The sequence below is a fragment of the Dreissena polymorpha genome, chromosome 9 (assembly GCF_020536995.1).
Source record: "Dreissena polymorpha isolate Duluth1 chromosome 9, UMN_Dpol_1.0, whole genome shotgun sequence".
Lineage (NCBI taxonomy): Eukaryota > Metazoa > Mollusca > Bivalvia > Myida > Dreissenidae > Dreissena > Dreissena polymorpha.
This window is the reverse complement of record NC_068363.1, coordinates 14,941,874-14,969,264: the sequence shown is the minus strand read 5'-3', so window position 1 is coordinate 14,969,264 and position 27,391 is coordinate 14,941,874. Positions and strand designations below refer to the sequence as shown.

The window sequence follows — 27,391 nt, the reverse complement described above, 5'->3', positions numbered from 1 at the left end:
AGGAATCAATATGTACGAAATATATTTATTTCCATGTAGTATTCTGTAATTGATTGTGTTTGACTAACATACAGTTGGCGGCTGCCCAACAAGAGACAGACGCTTTGGATGAGGGGTCCAAAATGGACCGCCGCAAGATGGACATTCACCTCATCAATCTTAATGAAGATCCCATGCTGTCTGGTGTCATTGTTCACTTTGTCAAGGACGGGCAGACAACCATTGGCCGAAATGATGCAGAACATGCGCAGAGTATTTGCCTCAGTGGTCTAAGGTAGTGTAGTGAACTATTTCTTGTAAGATTTGACCCTAAAAGTTGTGCTTTTGTATTCTTTCCTAGCAACAAAACTTAAGTTTCATGGCTTTAGATAGTCATTGTTCTATATTGTAAATGTCATAAATATCTTAATGTAAATGAACTTGCTTGTAGCGATTATTATAATATAGATTTTGAATCTAGCTTGTATTTTCATTTGGGAATATTTTTTCGAATATTATTGACAATAAATGAATGTTTTATAAATTGTGAGCAAATTCTGAATGATACATTCAGACACAAATAAAACAAGCATATTAGTATCCAAGAGTTAAGCATATTTTATTGCATTAATGGCAAAAAAGTTTCAGTATGTACTTTTGATTTGCACATATTTATTTTAACTCAAGTGAATTGGAAACCTGCGGCTTATTGATGGCCTGTCCATTTCATTCCCAGGGCAGAACAAGTACATGGTGTCTTCAAGGGGATTGGAAGAATATTAAAAGGGTGTTGATTGAACTCATGATCTCTTGGTTGCTTAAAATGCAGTATAAGATGCCATAATGACATTCATGTACTTATGCTTGATATATATTGTACACATCTTAAAATATCATATAGTCAAGTAGGAACAGAGGTCCATGGTGAATGATACAAAGTTGTTTTAGATATGCTGATAAATTTCTTAATTGTCTTGAGCAAAATATAAAAAGTGGGTTTTTGGTCGGCAATCTTGGTGGCCATTGTGGATTTAGATCCTGTGGGCACACAATTGTTCTTGGAGACCCTGTTGTTTTTTTTTACCCAAGACAATGTAGAATATCATCAGCATATTTAACCCTTTGCATGCTGGGAAATTTGTCGTGTGCTAAAATGTCGTCTGCTGAATTTCTAAAATTAGCATTTTCTTCCATTTTTTTCAAAGAATATTATCAGAATAGCAAACAGTTTGGATCCAGATGAGACGCCATGTTCTGTGGCGTCTCATCTGGATCCAAACTGTTTGCAAAGGCCTTCAAAATTCGGTTCCCGCACTGAAAGGGTTAAAAGAAACCTTCCAATCATGCACTGTGGACACCTGTTCCTACAAGACTAATAATGTAAGCAAACCAGTCTTGCATGTTTGCTTCATTGTATGACAGTATCCAGAAGGAGCATGCAGTGTTGATGTGCAAGAACAACATAGTAGAGATAGAGCCAGTGTCGGGAAGTGGATCCAAGACCAAGGTCAACGGCGTGCCCTTGACTACCAAGAAGAAACTTGTGCACAAGGACAGGCTGCTGTTTGGTAAATGAACTGACGATGACATATTATTGACAGTGTGTGAGGCCATGCAGAATGCTAGGGATTTAAATTGGATTGCGCATCTTGTAAAAAGATATTCTTACTGTCAATAGTTTTGATGGAATTAATTCTTTGTAATTGAGTTAATAAAATTTATGATTGATGTCAATCCCATAATTATTGGAGAGTAGAGTCAAGTTGGCAGTGTTATTCTGGGTATTTTTATTTTCAGTTATTTTCAAAAGAATGTTGAAGCAATTTGAGCAAATTTTATTCAGGATGCATATGCATTTTGAATGATTTTGTGCATGATTCACATAACAATCAAATTCATTTGGACTTTACGGCTTTTGGCCTGTTTTAATTATAAGATGATCTTTCGGCATTGCTTCTCTTAGATTTTCCATTTCAGTAAGTTTGATAGGAATTTGAATTAACTTCAGAAAACTTTATTCAGGATGTAGATGCATTTTAAATGATTTGTGTGTATGCTTCATGTAACAGTCAACTCGATTTGGACTTGACAGTCTTTGGCCTGTTGAAATAATGAGATGATACATGTGTATCAATCAATCTAAGTTTCTGCTTATTGTCCTCCCTATTGTACAGCGTAACTGCATTGGGGAAAGCATGTGTGTGTCGCTCTGTGAAAAGGGGGTTTAATGCATGTGCTTAACCCTTTCAGTGCGGGAACCGAATTTTGAAGGCCTTTGCAAACAGTTTGGATCCAGATGAGACGCCACAGAACGTGGCGTCTCATCTGGATCCAAACTGTTTGCTATTCTGATAGTATTCTTTGAAAAAAAATCGAAGAAACTGCTTATTTTAGAAATTCAGCAGACGACATTTTAGCAGACGACAAATTTCCCAGCATGCAAAGGGTTAAAGTGCTGTCCCAGGTTAGCCTGTGCAGTCTGCTCAAGCTTATCAGTGATGACACTTTCTGCTTTTATTGTATTTTGCATTTAAAGGAAGACCCTTTAAAAAAAATCCAGTTTAAGCAGAAAGAGTTTTCCCCGATTAGCTTGTTCAGAATGGACAGACGATGATGACACTCTACCTACATAAATTAAACCCCATTTTCACAGAGCTAGACTCATTTGTTACTGTTAACGTTTGCAGGCTCCAACCACCTGTACGTGTTTATGAACCCCAAGAAGACTGAGGTGACTGAAGATCTTCCAGCAGAGATCACGTGGGAGTTTGCACAGAAGGAGATTGCTCAGGTGAAAGGGTTCGCCACTGCCATGGGAGCTGGCATGTCAAAAGGTATCCCATTAATAATAGTTGAAGAAATGTTTGTTACCTAATTAGCATAAAATTTCAGATAGCTTTTTGCAGATTTATGCCACATGTTGCTGTATTTATTCGGTTCTTATAACTAAGTTGTGCTTTGTATGTCTGTTGAAATACCAAGACAATGGATAAAGTAAGAAAAACAAAAGCTCTCTAATTTCTATCTACGGTGTGCGTGGTTCCTTGTGCAATCATCCGAGCATGCCCAGTTGAATAAGTAAATGAACATTCAATAGTTAGTGAAAGTGAAAGTGATAGTGAATAAACATTTGGAGGAGAGTTGAATGTTTAAGTAAATAATATGATGTTCTAATTGTATAGAATGACTAACACACAAAACGCACACACATCAACATGTAGCATTAAACATGGAATATACACGTACACACATCAACATGTAGCATTAAACATGGAATATACACGTACACACATCAACATGTAGCATTAAACATGGAATATACACGTACACACATCAACATGTAGCATTAAACATGGAATACAGTACACACATCAACATGTAGCATTAAACATGGAATATACACGTACACACATCAACATGTAGCATTAAACATGGAATATACACGTACACACATCAACATGTAGCATTAAACATGGAATATACACGTACACACATCAACATGTAGCATTAAACATGGAATATACACGTACACACATCAACATGTAGCATTAAACATGGAATATACACGTACACACATCAACATGTAGCATTAAACATGGAATATACACGTACAGTACACACATCAACATGTAGCATTAAACATGGAATATACACGTACACACATCAACATGTAGCATTAAACATGGAATATACACGTACACACATCAACATGTAGCATTAAACATGGAATATACACGTACACACATCAACATGTAGCATTAAACATGGAATATACACGTACACACATCAACATGTAGCATTAAACATGGAATATACACGTACACACATCAACATGTAGCATTAAACATGGAATATACACGTACACACATCAACATGTAGCATTAAACATGGAATATACACGTACACACATCAACATGTAGCATTAAACATGGAATATACACGTACACACAATGCATAAACATGGATATACAGTACACATCAACATGTAGCATTAAACATGGAATATACACGTACACACATCAACATGTAGCATTAAACATGGAATATACACGTACACACATCAACATGTAGCATTAAACATGGAATATACACGTACACACATCAACATGTAGCATTAAACATGGAATATACACGTACACACATCAACATGTAGCATTAAACATGGAATATACACGTACACACATCAACATGTAGCATTAAACATGGAATATACACGTACACACATCAACATGTAGCATTAAACATGGAATATACACGTACACACATCAACATGTAGCATTAAACATGGAATATACAAATTGATTCAGTAGCCCAGTAGCAGGCATATCGCTTTTGTATACATGTTATGAAATTATTATACCCCCACAAACGAAGTTTAGGGGGGGATATAGAAGTGAGCTTGTCTGTCGGACGGTTGGTCTGTCGGTCGGGCAGTCCGTATAAAGTGTCCGCTCTAATTCAAGTTGTTATGCTTCCCCAAAATTTATTTTGGGTTGAGCATATAGTCGCCGCTTCGTCTGTCTGTGTGTGCGTCTGTCTGTCTGTCCGTCTGTGCACAATTTTTGTCCGGGCTATTTCTCAGCAACTAATAACTGGAATTCAATGAAACTTTATGGGAAGCTTCACTACCAAGAGGAGATGTTCATATTATCAGCGGGTTCTGGTCGGATGATTTTTCACAGAGTAATGGCCCTTTGAAATTTTCTATAAAAAATGTATTGCCCCCCAACTACTGTGCCTTCAAGACGTTTCCTTTAATCTGAATATATAGTGCAATATTGTGACAAAAAAAACCTTTGGGGAGCATCACCTGTATCCGAAGGTTTCTTGTTTTCATCCGATCTTCACCAAACTTGGTCAGATGTTGTATCTTGATGATGTCTAGGTCAAGTTCGAATATTGATCATGCTGGGTCAAAAACTATGTCAGGGGGTCACTAAGTGCGTTTGAAACATTGAGCATGGTGTCCGCTCTCTAATTCAAGTAGTTTTCATCCAAACTTCACCAAACTTGGTCAGAAGTTGTATCTAAATGATGTCTAGGCCAAGTTCAAACATGGGTCATGGCAGGTCAAAAACTAGGTCAAGGGGGTCACTTAGTGCATTTTAAACATTGAGCATGGTGTCTGTTCTCTAATTCAAGTATTTTTCATCCAATCTTCACCACACTTGGTCAGAAGTTGTATCTAGATGATGTGTAGGTCAAGTTCAAACATGGGCCATTCTGGGTCAAAAACTAGGTAACGGGGTCATTTAGTGCGGTGTTTGCTGTTTTTTGTGAAGACAACATGCAAAATATTCTGTGTCAATGTGGCATGTGGGGGTATTCGTCACGTCTGTGACAAAGCTCTAGTTTTAAATTGTTTGCATTTCTTTTTGTTCTTTCATTATACTGGTACACAATTCTATAACAATATGATAACATGTATAAAAGTCAAATGAAAACCAAAGAATTGTTCATAACTTCTGTTTTTGCAAGGTAGCTCAGGTTCCATGTGTGTTGGTGACATAACTTTTTAACAGATCTTTGGAATGACTTCTACAGTTATAAAGCTTATAGGTCATCCTCAACATAGAGCAGCGTACCAAAACCAGTCCCATTTTGCTTCAACTGTGAATATTTAATTTTTCGCTTCATTGAAGTAAAATTGATGTATTTCAAAAGCATTATTTATCGTTATCAGATCAGCAGATTGCTCAAGAGCAGGTGCTGGAAATTCTGCCTATGGTGTCTGAGGTTAACGCAATTTCAGAGGAACTGAACAAACATAAATCGTTTGAGGTTGTGCTCATATCTGCCGCCGCTCAAGAAGCCGCGTACGGCACTACAACTAGCACCTCGTAAGTGTCATGTTGTTACGGGAGAAAATGTGATTAGTTTATAAAAAGTTTATGTCTTAAGATGGAAGACCAGCTTAACATCTTGTGATAAGTTTCGTTTTGTAAAGGTTTTTAGCAATATTGTGACAAATATATAATATCAACAATATGATGTTGATTAATTTATGGGTAAAAGCTATGTTCTAAGATTATTTATTTTGAGAGTTTTAACAAGTAAATTTAACTAAACTTAATCTAAAGACTCCTCTGACTAGTGGGTGTCAAGGATATTCATTTTTATTGTTAGCTCATCTATTTTTTGAAAAAAATTTATGAGCTATTGTCATCACCTTGGCGTCGGCGTCGGCGTCCGGTTAAGTTTTGCGTTTAGGTCCACTTTTCTCAGAAAGTATCAATGCTATTGCATTCAAACTTGGTACACTTACTAACTATCATGAGGGGACTGGGCAGGCAAAATTAGATAACTCTGGCGTGCATTTTGACTGAATTATGTGCCCTTTTTATACTTAGAAAATTGAAAATTTTGGTTAAGTTTTTCGTTTAGGTCCACTTTTCTCAGAAAGTATCAATGCTATTGCATTCAAACTTGGTACACTTACTTACTATCATGAGGGGACTGGGCAGGCGAAGTAAGATAACTCTGGCATGCATTTTGACAGAATTATGTGCCCTTTTTATACTTAGAAAATTGAAAATTTGGTTATGTTTTGTGTTTAGGTCCACTTTATTCCTACAGTATCAAAGCTATTGCTTTCATACTTGCAACACTTATTAACTTTCGTAAGGGGACTGTGCAGGCAAAGTTATGTAACTCTGACTGGTATTTGGACGGAATTATGGGCCCTTTATACTTAGAAAATTGAAAATTTGGTTAAGTTTTGTGTTTTGGTCCACTTTACCCCTAAAGTATCATAGATATTGCTTTCATACTTGGAACACTCACAAACTGTCATAAGGGTACAGTAAAAGGACAAGTTGCATAACTCTGGATGTCATTTTTACGGAATTATGGCCCTTTTTTGACTTAGTAACTTTGAATATATGGTTAAATTATGTGTTTCGATCCACTTTACTTTTTAAGTATCAAGGCTATTGCTTTCAAACTTCAAATACTTTCATGCTATCATGAGGTTACTGTACCTGGCAAGTTGAATTTTACCTTGACCTTTGAATGACCTTGACTCTCAAGGTCAAATTATTAAATTTTGCTAAAATTGCCATAACTTCTTTATTTATGATTAGATTTGATTGATACTTTGACAAAACTACTCTTACCTGACATACCACAATAGACTCCACCCAAACCATCGCCCCCCCCCCCCCCCCCCCCGAATCCCCCCCCCCCTATTTTTTTTTTTTTTTTTTTTTTTTTAAGATCATCTCACAAATGACCACCACACCCTCACACTATACCCCCCCCCCCCCCACCCCACCCCCTCCCCAATTATTTTTTTTTAAACGGTTAAAAAAAAACCTATTTATTTTGATTATTTTATGTTTGAAATACCAACCATCGCACCCAAGAATCCCCCCCACCCCCCTCCCCCCACCCGCCACCCGAATCCCCACCCCCCTAAATTTTTTTTTTTTTTTTTTAACATCATCTCACAAATTACCACCACACCCTCACACTATACCCCCCCACCTCACCCCCCCCCCATTTTTTTTTAAACGGTTAAAAAACACAAATATTTATTTTTATTATTTTATGTTTGAAATACCCTCCAACCATCGCACCCAAGAATCCCCATCCCCAACCCCCCCCCCCCCCCCCCCCACCCCCCCCCCCCCCCACCCCCCGAATTTTTTTTTTCCCTTTTTTTTGCATTTTTGGAACATAATGTAATAAATGTCCACACCCCCACACAATGCACCCCTCTTCACTCCACCCCTCCCTCCTTTGTGATTGAAATTGAGAGTCCCTTCACCTTTAAAAAGAAAATAGATGAGCGGTCTGCACCCGCAAGGCGTTGCTCTTGTTTTCTAAATATTTTTACAGAGAAATTATGAATTTTGGAATTTTATATAATAAATTTGCAACAATAGAACTAAATTTGAAAAAAGAAAAAGAAATAAATCTTCACTTTATGTCCTAAGCTTTTGATTTTAACATAACATATATAAGTACAATTCTTCTGTATTTTCTATAAATGTTGAATTTTCAATTTTTCAATATCTGTTTTTGACTAAGACTACCATGTTAATTATGTCATACCGCGGTATTACCAAAGCATGCAGTGAGTGATTAAGCTGAATAGGGTTTTGCTGTTCAAACAGACTGTTGTGCTTTGGCTTTTTCATCACTGATATATACTAAACATCACTGATAAAAATAATACATCAATTGCATTAGTGTTAATCCATTATTTTTATTACTGCACCAATGAAGCCTGAAATGTTTAAGGTTTTGGGGTGAGCTGTATGATTAATGTTTGTACATGTAATCATGTCTTATTCTTGTCATCCATCAAACAATTAACATATAAAAAAAGATGAACAAAGGGTAATGGCATGAGCAGGTTGAGCTTGGATGAGCTTAAAAAACAACATCGCCACCAGTGATGCAGTATTGTTTGTTGCTTTTTCTTGTAAAATATGTTTTATAGAATTGAAACTCTAGCATCATAGTCACATGAAGCAGGTGTTTTGAAACCTGACTGGCAGTCAGAGATATTTGACAAACAATTTGAGTGTCTGACAGAATTTGTTAAACTTGATATACTTATTTTTGCACTAGGTTTGCTCCATAAATAATGGACCAATTACTACAAAATATATATGTGCATTTTGTTTTGCCAGAGCATTTAAATTACTTATAATTTCACATACAATCCTTTACCCATAAGATGTTTACCTTACAAACGTTGACTGCAATATTTTTGCAGAGACTGGTTATGTTATTTTGCCAAATGTAATATTTAATCTTTGTCTATTTACAGATTACAGTAAGTAAAATCAGTGTCTAAAAGGACATGGTTTTTGTACTGAAACAACAGGGCTTTTATACAAGAAAAACATCTTGATATTATTTCATGTTGTATTTATGATAATTTTCTGTACATGTTTGCTCTATTCTATGTATCAATTTCTGTACAAAAGCCCTGATATTATTGCATGTACTAGCAGTATACACTATTTTATGCAATATGCAGCGTCACCAAAGCGTTTGTCCACAAAAGTTATTTGAAATTATGCTTGGTTTACATACATCTTCTTGTATAACAGGGTAATAGTTATCATTGCGAAAACCAAATGGTCAGAAAGATAAAAAAGTTACAAAATCATATTTGACTGGTTCATCCCTAGCCGTTGTTTTTCATTTGAGTCCCTTTGGTTTCATATAAGGCCAGCATGGCATATGTAGTCTACTGCCACCTAATATAATGTATTGTTTGTTAACCAACACGCCACACTGTGTCACTGGATATTACACTTGAGTGATGCAGATTGTGTATTGTGCCTGAAACTGTCACATTTCCAATGAAAGAAAATTTTGAACAATCTGAATGATTACTCTTAATCCTTTTAGTGTGTAGATGGCATGACCATCATTGCATGATATTAAATCAAATAACTTTTCGGCATGCCCGTATAACTTATTTAATCATGACATAGATGGGCAGTGCTCTGTGAAAAAAGGGTTTTATGTATATTCGTAAAGTGTTGTCCCAGATTAGCCTGTGCAGTCTGCACAGATTAATCAGGGATGACATTTTCCGCTTTTATGTTATTTTTCATTTCCAGAAAGTCTAATTAGCATAAGTCAAGTTTAGGAAAAAAGTGTAGTCCCTGATTAGCCTGTGCAGACTGCACAGGCTAATCTGGGACGACACTTTACGCCCGTGCATTCAACCCCCTTTTCACAGAGCGTGGCTCAAATGCTTTGTCCATTCTTGCCCTACCTCTGATTTAGTAGTGGCAGCCCATAAGAGTAAAAACCAAACGGAAAAACTCCCAATCACTGTAATAGAGTTTGGGTCTAACATTATTACAGTGAAATCTGTAAAAATTAAAAATATAAATAGTTTACACTTCTGGTTGAAATAAATAAAATTTCCTCATGTTAAATTATGTTATAAAAATCAGATTATAGGGTCAATGAAATAAAAAGTGTTCTGATTTTATATAAATTAGAATGTTAACATGTATTCTTTTCTGCAACAGATGTTTCACTTTGCTTCCTTGCTAAAGCTTTTTGGCTAGACTTCATATTGCAGTTTGGAAGATTTATGTTTTAGGTTTTACATCATCTCTAGCTTCAGGTTGTAATGCTAGATGCTATGTGTCCAGTGTTTTTTTTATGTTGTATGTGGTTTTAAACACTCATGTGTGGCTAAAAGCAAACAAAAAAACTTACATGGTGTGCTGTGCATAACTTTTGGTTTATTGAATTTATATTTGATGAGAAAATGTTTCTGGGGATTTATTTCTATAGTATATAGTTGTAGTTGGGCAGTGAACATTACAAGTTGCACTTTTATACCTTAAAAAATAAGTTTAAATAATGTGCAATCATAATACATATTATTAGAATCTGATTTGGGAATAATAAAATAAGCAGTAAATTAGGTCAAAGTGCACATGATACTTTTGCATTTTCCTTTGAATATAAAAATTATCTGCATTTAATGTCAAATGATGATAAGAAATATGAGGAATTTTTTGTACTTCTTAATAATTCTGCAAGTGTATCTAAACATACATAAAACACATGACAAAATTAGCGTCTCTCTGTAATGAATGCTTATTTATAATAGAAATATCTCACTGATTTCAGAGTTACAGTAAAAATGAAGAACTTACTGAATGAAAACACCTGGCTCTGGGAGAGGGGCAAGTTTATGAACAGACGCTACTTGATACAGGTGGGTATGCACTTTTGTTGAAGGACATTTTACGTAATAAAATAATTTTGTCAGTGCTGCTTTAATATGATCCATGGTTTTAGAACTTAATATTGTCTTGTTAAATACATTTTGTTTTCTGTTATCGATTGATCAGATGAATTTGACCCGTGTCAGTATGTTGCTGTGTGATACATTAACCAAGAATGTTGTCATTATACTAATATTCACTCATATTTCTTTTTGATCACAACCTGTATAAAAAGCTTCTTAAGATATGTGTTTCTTTTAATCAATATTATTACATATCTAAAGCATATGGAACAATGTTTTCAATATATTCTACTCCTAATATTTCTGGGCAATCTCCTCATACATTTATTTTTTTCCACAATAACCACTATCAGCATAGGTTATCATTATTAATTAATTTATTTTTGGGTGGGGGAGGGGCAAATATTATATCAAAACAATGGTCACATTGAGCATCTGTCTGTCTTCAGGACCTGTATCAGAAGTTCTTAGACGGGGACGACATATCCAAGATCCCCAAGGAGGAAGACCCATTCTGGGAGCCCACAGAGGACGTCATGATTGGCTCGGCTAACGTGTTCCTCCAGTCGCTCTCGTATGCGCTCGACTTTGAGGACAAGATCATGGTCACGGACTACAAGGGTCAGGAAGAGGGCTTCATTGTCATACACGTGGCCCCCTGCCAGAAGGACGGCAAGCCTCTGGAGGAGGAGGCTTTTGTGGACAACCCTAAGGAGCTACTTGGAAAACCCTACCATTTTAAGGTAAACATAATATGTTAAGACTATCCATAGAGAAAGACCTTCACAATGTTGTAGAACTTCTGGTCTAAATCTTTTTCAATTATGTATGTATGGGCTTAATGTATATCCTTGTAACAATGTCATTATTTTCATTTGGAAATAAAATATGTTTAAGCCCTAAGCTTAATGTAAAAAAACAAACATGAATCACTGCAGCTCCTGTATAACATGATTGTTATTGTTGTGATTCACAAGTGCAATTGTACAACACTGGCAGTAAGAACTCATCCAGTATAACTCTGGTAATTCAGAGTCTGAGAATACACTTGTATAGACTAGTTGTCCTTTAAAAGGCGACATGTTTTACTCTTGGTGGCAACACGTTTGGCATTGGCAGTACTTGTGTCCTACTTAGTATTTAGCTTGTGCAAGAAATAACGTGAGAAGTTTTTGTGCATTTATTATTTACCATTAGGGACCTTTCCGAAAGTTATAGTAATTTATAGGGAGCATATAAGTAAAAGTAGGATTGTCCATCATAATAAAAGCTGCCATAGAACTTATGTTACGGCATGTCAAACAACATCAGTGACTCTCTGATTTGTAGTGTCTTGTTTTTCAGGGTATCCGGACAAACGGCACCCGGACAATCGGCATCCAGTGTTTTTTTTGCATACGCGGACAGTCGGCACCCTGTAAATTTGTCCGGGTATACAATTAAATCGGGTGCCGATTGACCAGGTCGACAAATTTTACAGGGTGCCAACTGTCCGCGTATGCAAAAAAACACTGGGTGCCGATTGTCCGGGTGCTGTTTGTCCTACAATCGTTTTTCAGTGTTTAATTAATATAATTACAATCAAAATAATTATAATATATATACGCAAACAATAATTATTTGTTCCTAAACAGGTGACAGTCAAACACGGGGAAATCTTCAAGTCCCGGTTTCTGAAAGGAATACAAGTGAAATACAGAGTGTACAAAGATAAAGATCTAACCGAAACAAAACTGATGAAAAATACCCTAAAACCAGAGTTTAAGCATTCAAAGATGTTTTCTTTCAACAAAATCACAAAGGAACATTTGGAGTTTTTCGAGGGGGGATGTATAACGTTCATGGTATATGGCACACAGGAAGATACAGTTCCAGATCCCAAGCTTCTGAACTACACAACTCGAGTAAGCTGGCATTTTATTGTTTGATAATTTTCAATATTTTTTAGCATATTTATCTATTATAGTAGACCTTTACTTGAGATCTTATTGTACACCTGCAAATGAAATTTGAGAGGGGTTTGATTGCAGTCACTCCTTCAGTTTGTTGGTCTTTCTTCATAAAATGCTACAAGATTGTAAAGTGAAATATGATTAAGTAATTGTTTTTTTAGTACTTTTGTTAATCAGCTGAAAATGACATAACAAACACTTGTAGTGTAAGAAAATATTATATGTTAGATACAAATGTTAAGCTTACCTGAAATGTAAACAATTAGTAAAATTATTTTGAACGGAAACGCATTGCTTAATTTTAATGTTGCATGTAGCGCTAATTGTAACATGATGGGAAAGTGGGATTATTGTTTGTCACATTACACAAGGATGAATATAAAAGATAATGAAGGTGCACAAATCTTAACCAAACTGGATAAAATTTATGAAATTAATATTGTAGAGAGTAAATAAAGTGCATGAAAAAAACTGTGACAATTTGGCGACTTTCGCTTTATTTTGATTACCTCCTATAGACTTAGAATTACTTCCCTTTACTGAAGCTATCATGATTAATAACTGATGATGTAGTAACATAATTTTAGCTCGGCTCTTTTCGGAGAAAACCTGAGGTATTGTCATAGCCAGCTCGTCGTTTCCTGTCGTCCGCCGTCCGCGTCGTGCTAAAGCCTTAACATTTTGTCAAGGTTTTGAACATTGGTTCTAAAATGAAAGTGCTTCAACCTACAGCATTGAAGCTTCATATGTAGCTGCTCCTTGATGAGTTCTACACACCACACCCATTTTAGGGTCACTAGGTCAAAGGTCAAGGTCACTTTGACCTCTTAAAAAAAAGTCGGACAAGCTTTCATTTATTCAAAACTGCACCCGCAGCCAAGCGTTGGCACCCGTTATGCGGTGCTCTTGTTTTATTAATTATTGGTCTCTTGGTTGCTTTTAAAGATAGGGGATTTTAAAAAAATGATAAAAGTACTTGATGTTATGGTATGGTATACTATGTAAATGCAATTTAGAGATGTACTTTATACACTTTCATACATGTACATTCGAATTTGGTATGAAAATATTGAAACCAAATTGATATCCGTTTTAAGCATGTGACAAGCACTCTTAATAAACAAACTTATTCACACATGATTTAAGATGTCAAATCACTGATGTTTGGAATTGCTTTCATCGGGTACTTAATCTATTAAAATAATCCTAGCTACCTGAGTTCACCATTGTGTAATGTCAAATACTGTGAACCCATTATTATTCATCAGGCATTAATTATTGTCTATTTCTTCAGTGTACTGATTGACGAATTTAAGATCCTAACAAATAATTTAATATGTCTAGTGTTCAAACTAAATTAAGACTGAATTACCATAGGCATGTAACATTAAAATCCAATGTAATCAACGCATACATACTTCGCTTGTTTTGTAGTCAATATTAATCCCATTTTGACTCAAATGGATGCACATTATACTGTGTACTCAACTGACACGTGGCATTCCTGTAAAACACAAATGTAAGTAAGCTGTATGGAATGAGTGACTTTGTTTAGATAGAATAGTAATGATTAGCGCTTATTGTTAACAATTTAATTACTCATTTTGTGTATTGCGTTTTTCAAGGGTGTTGACTAACTGGCTTTGTTGTTTCAAACACTTGTTAATGGTTAATTCTAAACCCTTAATTAAATACAGATTGCAGCTGTAAAGAGACAAGGTTGCTCTGCTTGGAACCAGGAGGTTCCATGTTCAATCTCTAATCAGAAATCATTCCGAAATCTTTCCAAAGACAATTTAGTACTGGTCCTACCTGTCTAAAAAAGAACATTTAAGCATAAAGGTCTTAATGCAATCAAGCCTAAATTTAAGTTCAAACTACTTAACCTCAATATTTATTCTTTGCAGGAGTTACGCCAGATGGAGCTAGGACAGGGTCCTGCCCACGCAGGTGTCACACGTCGTAACACTCACTTCGCCCTGGAGACAGCCTCCGACCAATCACATCTCAAGACTGAGGTCCTGTTGCTACAGAGAAAGTACGAGAGGCTAGCGGCGAAAGAACGCCGCATGCAGGTAGGCTCTGCTGAATGAGGTCATATGGATAGGTTCAGCCGCATGCAGGTAGGCTCTGCTGAATGAGGTCATATGGATAGGTTCAGGCGCATGCAGGTAGGCTCTGCTGAATGAGGTCATATGGATAGGTTCAGGCGCATGCAGGTAGGCTCTGCTGAATGAGGTCATATGGATAGGTTCAGGGCCCATACTCACATGCAGGTAGGCTCTGCTGAATGAGGTCATATGGATAGGTTCAGGGCCCATACTCACATGCAGGTAGGCTCTGCTGAATGAGGTCATATGGATAGGTTCAGGGCCCATACTCACATGCAGGTAGGCTCTGCTGAATGAGGTCATATGGATAGGTTCAGGGCCCATACTCACATGCAGGTAGGCTCTGCTGAATGAGGTCATATGGATAGGTTCAGGGCCCATACTCACATGCAGGTAGGCTCTGCTGAATGAGGTCATATGGATAGGTTCAGGCGCATGCAGGTAGGCTCTGCTGAATGAGGTCATATGGATAGGTTCAGGCGCATGCAGGTAGGCTCTGCTGAATGAGGTCATATGGATAGGTTCAGGCGCATTCAGGTAGGCTCTGCTGAATGAGGTCATTTGGATAGGTTCAGGCGCATGCAGGTAGGCTCTGCTGAATGAGGTCATATGGATAGGTTCAGGCGCATGCAGGTAGGCTCTGCTTAATGAGGTCATATGGATAGGTTCAGGGCCCATGCAGGTAGGCTCTGCTGAATGAGGTCATATGGATAGGTTCAGGGCCCATACTCACCATGCAGGTAGGCTCTGCTGAATGAGGTCATATGGATAGGTTCAGGGCCCATACTCACATGCAGGTAGGCTCTGCTGAATGAGGTCATATGGATAGGTTCAGGGCCCATACTCACATGCAGGTAGGCTCTGCTGAATGAGGTCATATGGATAGGTTCAGGGCCCATACTCACATGCAGGTAGGCTCTGCTGAATGAGGTCATATGGATAGGTTCAGGGCCCATACTCACATGCAGGTAGGCTCTGCTGAATGAGGTCATATGGATAGGTTTAGGGCCCATACTCACATGCAGGTAGGCTCTGCTGAATGAGGTCATATGGATAGGTTCAGGCGCATGCAGGTAGGCTCTGCTGAATGAGGTCATATGGATAGGTTCAGGCGCATGCAGGTAGGCTCTGCTGAATGAGGTCATATGGATAGGTTCAGGCGCATGCAGGTAGGCTCTGCTGAATGAGGTCATATGGATAGGTTCAGGCGCATGCAGGTAGGCTGTGCTGAATGAGGTCATATGGATAGGTTCAGGGCCCATGCAGGTAGGCTCTGCTGAATGAGGTCATATGGATAGGTTCAGGGCCCATACTCACCATGCAGGTAGGCTCTGCTGAATGAGTTCATATGGATAGGTTCAGGGCCCATACTCACCAACCAATTTTTAGCTCTGCTGTTTTTGGAGAAACCCCTAGGTATTGTCATAGCCAGCTCGACGTGTTGTGTCTTGCCACCGTCCAGCGTCCGCTGTGCTAAAACTTTAACATTGAAGGGTTCGCACAGGGCTTGAAAAGTGCTTGAAAACGAGTCCTAGGCTTGAAAAGCCCTTTAACAAAGGTTTGTCTTGAAAAAGTGCTTGAAAAGTGCTTATTTCTAAACTTTAATCGTTCTTAAGGGAAATGATATGAAAATTTATCATAAATTTCTTCGCGCAAAAAGTTGATTACTAAATATAAGTTTTGTACACTATTGAGTACGAAACGGTATGTGTACACGTCACAGATTATGTGTACTACGTCAGAGCTTCTCCATTGTGATAAATTTTCGCGAGTGAAAACGCAGCGATGGGGAAGTGTCGTTTCAAACCAGGGTGGTTAACTGAATATTCCTGGGTACAGAAAACAAATGTTATTCGAAAAGCACATTGTCGGGTATGTATGAAGACCATTGATATCAGGGGGATGTGGGTAAGCGCTTTGAAAAGCCACGAGAAAGGGGAAACCCACAAAGAAACATGAAATTGAGATGCAAACAGGGTTCCTGCGATGCGTTTTTTGCGAAACAGGAAGGTACTATTGTTAAAACTGTTAAATCTAAAACAACAACAGCCCATCTGTGTCGAACCAGGAAGGCACAGCCACAGAAAGTGTGCAGATAGAAGATATTCAAATTCCAGGACCTTCGCAACCATCAGTAGCAGTTTCAAACTCGCACACATCCATAGACAAATTCATTACAAAAAATGATATGTTGAAAGCGGAAGAATTGTGGGTATTGCATACCGTATGCATACATCAATCCTTAATTTCCACTTAAAACATTACACAGTTAAATCAGGTTATGTTCCATGACGGTACCATAGAACAGAAATTTTCTTGTGGAGACTGCAAGACAGCATATGTGCCGTTTTTGGGCTAGCTGAACATTTCAAAACTTTACTTGATAGTTCTGTAAGTGGACAGTACTCAGTGTCTTTTGATGAAAGTTTAAACAAGAAAGACCAATCCAAGCAAATGGATACCCATGTTCGGGTGAAAATGCCTTTTTAAAAGGAAACTAACATACGATTCTCGGCCTTGATAATGAAAATTTGGCCTTGAAAAGTCCTTGAAAAGTGCTTGAATTTAGGTTTGAGATTTCTGTTTGGACCATGACATTGGCTCTAAAATCAAAGTGCTTCCACCTACAACTTTGAAACTTCATTATGTAGATGCACCTTAGAGTTCTACACGCCACACCCATTTTTGGGTCACTAGGTCAAGGTCACTGTGACCTCTAAAAAATAAATAAAAAAATGGTGACAAGCTTTCATTTATTCAAAACTGCACCGGCAGCTGAGCATTGGCACCGGTTATGCACTGCTCTTGTTAAACTTAAGCCTAAGGATAAAGAATATTCTTTAGATTTGTATATTCATCTTTGCATTAACCCCCTCTATGTAAATCATTCATCATGAAGAACATTTTGCTACTGAGGTAATCACTAGCAGATATTAAAAAACTTTACTTATTTGTAGTGGTTCTAGGTTTATGCTTTATTCTTAAGTCCACGACTAGGTTGATGAATATGGACTAAGGTTCAGTCAATGACGTGCATTCAAATATGCAGCGTATAGTCATCATGACAGGCACAGTATATTGTGTCAGTCATATACAACTAATAGGAAAATACAAATTAATTACATCTTGTTCAACCCTTACTGACTTTTTATATGGATTTTTTGTAATTTGGTTGCCAATTTAAGTGCTCTGAAGAGGATCGTTAGGTTTCAGAGATGTTAGGTTTATAAAGGTTTTAGAACATTTTGTTGTCAGTGGATTTTACCAATTAAGTGAAAAATGAGAAATGTTTATGGGTAAAATAATTGCATTATTGATTAATTATTTATATATTTATTTGTTGTTTGTACCAAAATATATATTGTTTATTAAACAAGAATTCAAACATGTCAATAATACAAAGAATAGCAAAATGATACAAAACAGCACCACCAAAAGGAATCAGGAAGGTTTTTGTAGTTACGTTTGTAACATCATACATTATTATTTCAGTCATTTGGCATTTTATTTTTTTTTATTTATACAGAGTTTCAGTTTCATATGGTTCAGTTTGGCCAGGTTCTCGCGGATTAGCAAAGAAAAAATGTCACGGGTCAAAGTTTAATGTTGATCAAATGGGCAATGGTTTATCACATTACATATAGATGTCAGCAGAGGAAGCAATGTAGATTTTATAATTGTCAGCTACCAAATAAAGAACACAAAAGTCCCGCATTGAGCACTCCACAGTAAAACACTATATTATCATATTTGAAATGAATCCTGATTCAGCAGAACAACAATGTATTTGTTATATTTATAAACCCAAAAATTCTTGATCTTTATTCTATTATATTATATTCAATAAGCCCTGTTTTTCAGGATATCTGCAAGGAATGGGAGAGCAAGCCAGCCAGTGAAAAGCAGTTTGAGCCGTTTTATAGGGCAGTCTCGGCGGTAGCTCATAGTTCTGGTACTCGGCTTAAAACTCGAGTGGTTCTTCTGAACCAGGTTAGTGTCCATGATGTAAGGCTCCACGTGAATTGTACAGGGTGGCCACTGTTTCTTGAAAATATGGAAACAGAGAGGAATCAATTTCCTGTAGGAAAAGCAGAGGGAATTTCAAAATTGGGAAAAAATAGGGGACTTTGCCAAAAGTGTTACAATAAATATTTCATGTTAATAAAAATCTACCGACCCCCCAAAAGGGAAAACATAAGAAATTGGACTTAAGTTGCCATACTGAATATTTAAATCATTTAAAAAAGGCTTAACTGTTGTATGCAGGACAAATATTATTTGGTAAATAAACAATTACAAGAGAGGCTGTGGGTATTTTCAAATATCGTATAAGTTTGGATATTGTATGATTTCTTTACCCGAAAGTGTTAATAGAAACTTTTCTCTGTAATAGAGAATATAGTCTAAGTTTTTTCAAATACACAGTTTTATATTTTTAAATGTGCTAAAATTTGATTTTAGATGTTGAAAGCGCAGCAGCAAAAATCACGTGACAGTATTGCCAAAGGCATTCTGCCCCCAATTGAACGTAGTAAAACTGAAGTTGTGAGTGAGGACAAAGTAAGGTCACCCTGATATTTACTGAGACTCATCATTTGTGTGTCTTGTGTGTTCATAAATCAAAATCTTTCTAAGACATGCACAAATGTATTCGAGTACCGTGCCTCACTATACTGCAGATAACAGTCTAGAATATGTCGTGATTATATCATGCTAACCAAATTCATATCCATCCTAAGTTATATTATAATTATATCTTTTAAGGGACTATGGTGACATTACATAATTTTCAGAAATTGGTTGTGTATAGTTAATATGGTAAAACGAACATTACAAAATTAAAAATAAACTTTAAAAAAAAAAAACATAATTCCTCAGAAGTGGAATTATAAGGAAATAATTATAAACTTTTGCCTAAAAGCAATCTTTTACTGATTATTATCCTGAATAACACTTCAATATCAACAGTGTGTATATAGTACTTTCTATTGTAGTTAAAATTGGTACATTAAATCTTTACTCCTTAGCAACTATGATAGGAATAGGGCGTAAGGTCAAACAACAAAAGTATTAAACAAAACTGTAAGACCCTTCATGACCACAATTTATAAATCATAAACAAGCTCTTTGATTTAACAAGATCATGGGTGCATGTTCAAACGTCACTTTTACAAATAACAGATTAATAGTAACAAAAATGATTTTTTAAGATTAGTGAAAAGTATTGATTACCATTGGTTTTCATTGCTAATTTTGACTAACTCACTTAAAGCATATAATTTTCAGGTGGTTGCACTAATCATTTAAAGTTAACCTACTTTAATAATTGTCTATAAATATTTTGAATAACTGGAATACTCAAAATTCATGTTATGTCTTATAACACATGTTTACCTGAAATAAATGTGTAATATTTAATTGTTTTAATATTTTTACAAAACCATAATTAATAACATACAGACAAAAAATGAATTTGATGTTAACAAGATTACGAATATTACCATAATACAATCTGAGTCTTTCAATAAGTTTCTAATAGTTCAACACATCAAGTCCTTAAGTTGTCCTCTGACCATTCTATGACTTGTCATTTCCAAGTAACAAATAATATGCAGGTATTATTTTTCGAGGACATTTTCAGGTTCTTACTTCACATCGCCATCACCACCACCACTTGAATGTAAGCTGGAATGAGAGTCTTAGTTTTGTCAATTGGTGGTAGATTGCTTTCTCTAATACTTAATAGTCTTTTCGGCCTGTATATTAAACTTTGAGCAGACAACTAGATTCTTTACTGAATATCATAAGAACATACAAGTAAAAATTAGGGATGGTGAATAATTAAAAAATATCCCGTCTTAGGGACTTATTATTAATAATCTTGAAAGAATGAACAATCTGATGACCATTGTCAGCATAATAATTGGTACATGTACATATATCCATATTGGCTGAGTCTATTTTGAAAATAATGATAAGGCTTTAAGAGTTAAGAATCAAAAGCATATGCCTTCCTCCATAAATAATGATCATTGTAGTACAATTTACCTTGTGTATTTTTATTTTAAATTTATTTTTAAAAACAACAAAATGGTCAATTTGTATTATCAATTAAAAAGTCACCTTCATTGTTTTTATATGGAATAAGATTGAACAAAATGTAAATGAATCCTTCTTTAGTTTATTGAATGCAAAGACTTCTTTCATTTATAGATAAATAACTTAATACGGTTAATCTCTGTTTGTAGATGATGGAGCTTGCTTTGCCTTTAGTGGTCTGTTGTTAATTTAATTTATACAATGCTTATCAGATATTAACTCTTTTCAGTGCTGGAACCAAAATTTGAAGGCTTTTGCAAACAGTTTGGATCCAGATGAGACGCCACAGAACGTGGCGTCTCATCAGGATCCAAACTGTTTGCTTTTCTGATAGTATTCTATGAAAAAATCAAAGAAAATGCTTATTTTAGAAATTCAGCAGACAACATTTTAGCAGACAACAAATTACCCAGCATGCAAAGGGTTAACAACTCACTGGTGCAGGCCTCAAAACATCTTATTATAAAGTGTGGTAATATAATAAGCCTAAATAAGCTTTTATAGAAATCAATCTGAAATAAAGTAAGTCCAAACTCATAATGGGAAGTTACTCTTGTTGTTAATATTTATTTATTTATAATTGTATTTTAATACTATTTTAAATTATAATTGCCAATCATCTTATATAGTTTAGTTGCCTTATAATAGCAGAAATTTCCCAAAAGATTATTTATAAAACAGAAATTAGTTTTGAAGTATTACATGATTGGTGACTAATCACAGAATATCTTATATACATTTCACTATAATATCATCATCATCATGTTACTAAATTATGTCCTTACCCATGAGAGTAACGTGAGACTGTTTCAATTAAGATTTAGTGAAAGCACTTGATAGTGAATGCATGTGCTTTTACTTATCCAATTACTGTCACTTATGTCTATAACTTGTTTTACAGGGCAGAGAATTGGTATGTGTAGCTTTTCTCTTGAGCAGAAAATACCCCACCCACCAGTTGCAGTATTGCGCTATAACAAGTCCTACATTATAGCATTACCAGTTCTTGATCTACAAATACTATTAAATATTAATATGCCTCATATGTACTGGGCATACTCTCCAACCAGCAACGAACAAAGGGCTTTAAATCTTTCCATTTCTTATATGAGCTATCAAAAAGTCTAACGTAAGGAAACATTTTCTTTAATAGATTTATAGAAGTAAATGGTTCTGGAATTGCATACATGAAAAAACAAAATCATTATCACTTACAATAAATTTCACGCCCTCATTTTAGACTTGAAGTTGCAGTTTGGTGGTTACCTATAATTATATATGTATTTATTAAATGTTTTTATTAGATACCACCGTCTATGATCTGCCAATATTATCCCAAATAACAATGATGTATCCCATGTGACATATTAAAACTTTCATCTTGTTTTGTCTCCTCTAGTATTATTTGTCAATTTAATCAGCATCATTAACAACATAAGCCTCAGATGAACAGATCAAACTCTGACCTTGTGTTAGGAACTGTGGACCTGCCAAGTCTTGACATGTTGTTCCTTTACTGAAGTATACAGGATTTTGTTGGTTTTTGTTGATTATCAATGTTGATTGATGAGTGATCAGAGAAAGCAATATTTCATGAGTGAAAAAATATTTTTTCTATGATAATCAATCAATAAAAAAAATCATAAATCAACGGAAACCAATAGCTACATTTTATGCTTATCTGCTGTTTGTTTACCTTTTCAAAGAGTTAAATTTAATTTTCCAGATTGAGTATCATGACTTCAAAAAAATGCAATGAAATTTTTAATCACTGATATTATTTCTATAAACCACAGGAAAGCATAAAAGAAATAACTGTTCACAACTCATCCTACATGTTATCACAATTGTTTATAAAGTGTTTTCCAGTCTTATAGTTGTTGTGATTGTTTTCAGTATTTTTATTTTATGTTTATCTTAGAAAAATAAGACCTTGTAGAAAGTAGCTCATGACAATTTAGTGGTTATTATTAGAACCATGTCATGCGAAAATGGGTGTTTTGCCAAATGTGGCCGCTATATGGTCAGACAAAGTTTCGTGGTCTCAAAAGCAAACAGGTTAGCTCCAGACCATGCTGGGCTGATGGAGCTATGGTGGCTGCATAGGGCATAAAACCCATTTTCGCATGACACAAGTCATTACAGCTCCATGTTTATATCTCCATAGATCATGAAAGCTGAGAAATATCTACAAGAAAGAAGAGCTAGTCAGCCTATAAACGCTGATGCTAATGACATCAGTGTAAGGCACCCAAGTTACCCACGTAACTGTCTTGAATGCAATTTGTTTATACTCATAGCAAAAACACAAACTCACACCACCTTATTCCTCTTGCTTTGCATTGAATACAGTTTAGTTATGACTGATAACAACGCATCAAATATGAACGTTTTCGATTGGTGTCCTGATAGTACAACATGTCCAAGAGATATTGTAGTTTTAAGACATCTCAATCTAGAACCCAGCTTGCAAAAAACCTCTTTTTTAAGAAATCAAAACGAAAGAGGTATACATATTTTTGTCAAGACTTCAGTCACCAGGGACCACCAAGGAATGCCAAAATATTTAAATGAAAGTGCGGTGTCTTGTTTAGAAATCAAAAGTGAGTGAGGGGAGTAATTGTGGCAGAGTTTGACATGTACCTTGTACCACCCATACTCTAGCACTTAGGCAGAACAATGCATGCACTGTTACCACATATTTTCTTATAATCAATAGCAAGCATGATACAAATGTCAATGCCTGATTTATGCAATCACTTAGATGTAAGAACTTTAAAAGCAGAATGTCATAGATGCTGAACACCTTGAAAGTAAATCTTGGTGTAAACAATTACAATACATGTATCACTATTTAAGATACACAGGCATATAATCATTACTCAGAATTAATGACGTAACACAAAGAATTGAACTTAAATTAACCAAGCCTTGAATAACTGTTTCGTTAATCACTAAGGAATAAGTGTAGAGATGTGTGTATGAGTCAAACTGCTTTAACTTGAGAGGTTTTCTAAACATAAACATATAATGGGTACATTATTTACATGCATTATTGTCCTTATAGAGTTCTTCTCATAATATGTGGTATGTGAATATTATATACTGTATGTACATGTGTACATGTATAATAAAATAATGTTCACTTTGCATGCAGCATGTGTAACTCATTTATTTGGTATAATTATGGCATGTCACACTTTCCATTTGGTCCAAATTGTATCACCTCACCTTTAACTATAGTCTTACTAGCTCACCTGAGCGTTAAGTACTCATCCGGAACTTTTAGGATACAGTGCTGTCTGTTGTCCATCAGTGCATGCATACAGTGCTGTCTGTTGTCCATCAGTGCATGCATACAGTGCTGTCTGTTGTCCATCAGTGCATGCATACAGTGCTGTCTGTTGTCCATCAGTGCATGCATACAGTGCTGTCTGTTGTCCATCAGTGCATGCATACAGTGCTGTTTGTTGTCCATCAGTGCATGCATACAGTGCTGTCTGTTGTCCATCAGTGTAGGTTACAGTGCTGTCTGTCGTCCATCAGTGTAGGATACAGTGCTGTCTGTTGTCCATCAGTGCATGCATACAGATGCTTGTTTGCGTGTGTGTGTAATTGTGTGCTTAAACGTTTTTCTTCTTTCAAATTCTCGTCAAAAACACAAGACAGATTTTAACGGAAGTCACAGGAATGATCCTTGGGTGACCCTCTTTCAAAGTTGTTCATTTTGCTTTGCTCCATTTCATTTGAAGGTAACACCTGAACTTAATATATATATATAACAAATCTTCACAAATCTTATCTTCTCTTCAATCACAATGGTCAGAGGTTTAGTATTTGGTAAGTGTTAATATGTTTGGCATATAACATTATAACATGGTCCACTACCAAGCTTGTTCATATCATGACTCTGGGGTCAAAATTGGCCTCACCCTAGGGGTAATTTGTATTCTTTTTACAAAAATAGTGAAAACATAAACAAAAAATCCTATAAAATTGCAAGGCCCTAAGGTTTGGTATTTGAAGCGTAACATTCCATGGTTGCCTGCTACCAGTTTTTTTTAAACATTACCCTGCTGTGAACATTGACCCAGCATTATGGGAAATTTATTTCCTTTATATATGTAAATTGTGAAAAACTTTAAGACAACTCAGCATGTAACTATCTCCAAACATTTGTTTTAACCCATTTATGCCTAGCGTCTAGAAATAAGGCCTTAGAAAACAGCGTAGACCCAGATCAGACGCCGCATCATGCGTCATCTCATCAGGGTCTGCGCTGTTTGCTTAAAGGAATTTATGTAAGAAATATTTTAAATATAAAAATAGACATCCCTAATTTTGGAAATAAATTGATCCAATTTAGAAGGATGGGAGAGTCCACTAGGCATAAATGGGTTAATAATGTCTTGGCAGATTTCTAAAATGGTAATGGAAACATCTCAAAAGCTGCTCAGAACAGTTCAGTTCCTTTGTGTCTCAGGTGAGCAATGGCGGGCCTTTAAGCCCTCTTGTGTGCTTTTTTATGCTCCCTTAAAATTTATATATAGTCAATGAAACTTTATGGGAAGCTTCACTACCAAGAGGAGATGTGCATATTATCAGCAGGTTCTGGTCGGATGATTTTTCACAGAGTTATGGCTCTTTGAAATTTTCGATAAAGGCTCTTTGAAATTTTCTATAAAAAAATTCTTGTCCCCCCAACTAATGTGCCCTCAAGACGTTTCCTTTTATCTTAATATATAGTGCAATATTGTGACAAAAAAAACCTTTGGGGAGCATAACCCATCTCCGACGGTTTCTTGTTTTTTAAGTTGACTATGTTTAACTGTTTAAATAACAGTAAATAACACTTTATCTGTTATAGGTTAAATTAACACATTAGAAAACAAGAAATGTTAGGGGTTTATAAGGAACAAGTGTGTAAATGACCATCAAACTCATGGTTTTGGCTATAGTGCAATATGTATTTGCAATTTATTTATTATGCCCCCTTTCGAAGAAGAGGGGGTATATTGTTTTGCTTGATGTCAGACGGTCGGTACACCAGATTATTTATGATAAATAACTCATCAACGAAATGACTGATTGGCTTGATACTTTCCATGTTCATTGGCCTTGGACAGTGGATGACCCTGTTTAAATTGAGGTCATTAGGTCAAGTGTCCAATTGGTTTCCGTTTGATATGTCATCAAAGGATTGAGGGTTTGGTGTCAAGGCCTTGTCTGGGGACATCTGTCTCCATCTGTGGAGCTCTTGTTTAAATTTTGCATCATTTAATTTGTTTATTCGTTTTGGAGACTTTGTTTTAGACATACCATCATATAGACCCTTAGTGTTTGTGAACCCCAAAATGCAAATACTTGTTGATTTTAGCCTTATAATTTTCTTGCTTTGCAAACTTGTGGGAACTGTTTAAAATGTTGTGCTTTATTAATTAGATGATTTCTGTGAACTTGTGAAGCCCTAAGGAAATTGATGGATTGAAAGCAGCCTTTAGTGGTCTAAGACAAGGATAGCCAGTCATTTGAATAAACAAACGCATGGCTGCAAATTTTGTCATTGAAAGTGGACTTATTACCTTACAGAATAAAAAGCATAAGAATACAAATGTTGAGGATGACGTGATAAGCATCTATGCCTTTGGTGAGGAGGAAGACGATCTATGTAATGAGGCCGAACAAAATGGCGGAATGATTACATACGAGAAAGTCAAGCATCTGCATCACAAAGATCTTCAACTTACGCGATCCAAATCCTTTATGGATGTAAGACTATCAAGTGTATGGAACCCTCACAGCTTTTGCTTTGATATCTTGTTTGCACATGTTGGATTTTAACCTGTTCCCGTTTCTTTACAATTGCAATGTTTTGTATAGCCTGTATGTTTGAAATGGATTGGTTCTCTTTTTCAGTTTACCTTTGTTCAATATCTATTTTAAACCTTTTGTTCCGTTTGTGTGTTCCCAGCATGGCTTGTTTGCAGGGGGCTGCAAGTTTTACACCACTGTCTACATGCATTCTGGTAGTATTTTGTCTTAAGATCTTGCACAAACCATATTAGTCCTTGTTTGAATGTTCGGATTTATTTTTGTTTTGTTTTGCGCCATTATTTAGTGTTGCCAGTAAAAGGAATTTTAAGGAAATAAACCACTCCCTGAGACCGGGATAACAAAAGCTTTTTAAAGATGAAAAAATAAATTATTTTTTAGACAAATAACCAACACTGTATAACAACATTTTCAATGTAGTCACTTTCCCAATCACATCATTAAAAAGATTTCAGCAGCGTTTCTCTCACAGGTATCAAACCATACAGCACACAATACTCTATTTCGTTAGTCACAGGGCTTTTACACCTGTCAAAACTACAGCAAAACTTCTGATAAGCTTACCGGTATATTTCCTTACCAACCTGCTACTTTTGTTACAGGTTTTAACCTTTGATGCTATTGAAATCGAATCAATATTATGTGACTAATTAAAATTCAAACATTTTAATCTACAAGTA

The 27,391-nt window shown here is 35.9% G+C and overlaps 1 protein-coding gene across 5 annotated transcripts in view; it reads left to right on the top strand.

Moving 5' to 3' along the window:
* The window catches only part of LOC127845314 (kinesin-like protein KIF28), a 73,464-nt gene extending 46,073 nt beyond the window's left edge, over nucleotides 1–27,391 (top strand). Inside the window, exons 14-24 of one of the 5 annotated variants that reach the window (XM_052376146.1) lie at nucleotides 75–274; nucleotides 1,402–1,547; nucleotides 2,667–2,813; nucleotides 5,663–5,819; nucleotides 10,597–10,684; nucleotides 11,167–11,460; nucleotides 12,352–12,621; nucleotides 14,577–14,744; nucleotides 18,642–18,770; nucleotides 23,047–23,121; nucleotides 26,469–27,391. In XM_052376146.1, coding sequence (XP_052232106.1) covers nucleotides 75–274; nucleotides 1,402–1,547; nucleotides 2,667–2,813; nucleotides 5,663–5,819; nucleotides 10,597–10,684; nucleotides 11,167–11,460; nucleotides 12,352–12,621; nucleotides 14,577–14,744; nucleotides 18,642–18,770; nucleotides 23,047–23,121; nucleotides 26,469–26,720 — 1,926 coding nt within the window. In that variant the 3' untranslated portion in view covers nucleotides 26,721–27,391. Of the gene's footprint in view, nucleotides 1–74; nucleotides 275–1,401; nucleotides 1,548–2,666; nucleotides 2,814–5,662; nucleotides 5,820–10,596; nucleotides 10,685–11,166; nucleotides 11,461–12,351; nucleotides 12,622–14,576; nucleotides 14,745–18,641; nucleotides 18,771–19,241; nucleotides 19,371–20,421; nucleotides 20,461–23,046; nucleotides 23,122–26,468 lie in introns of those variants that run through there. The other 4 variants (XM_052376145.1, XM_052376147.1, XM_052376148.1 and 1 more) reach the window with 4 other exon arrangements.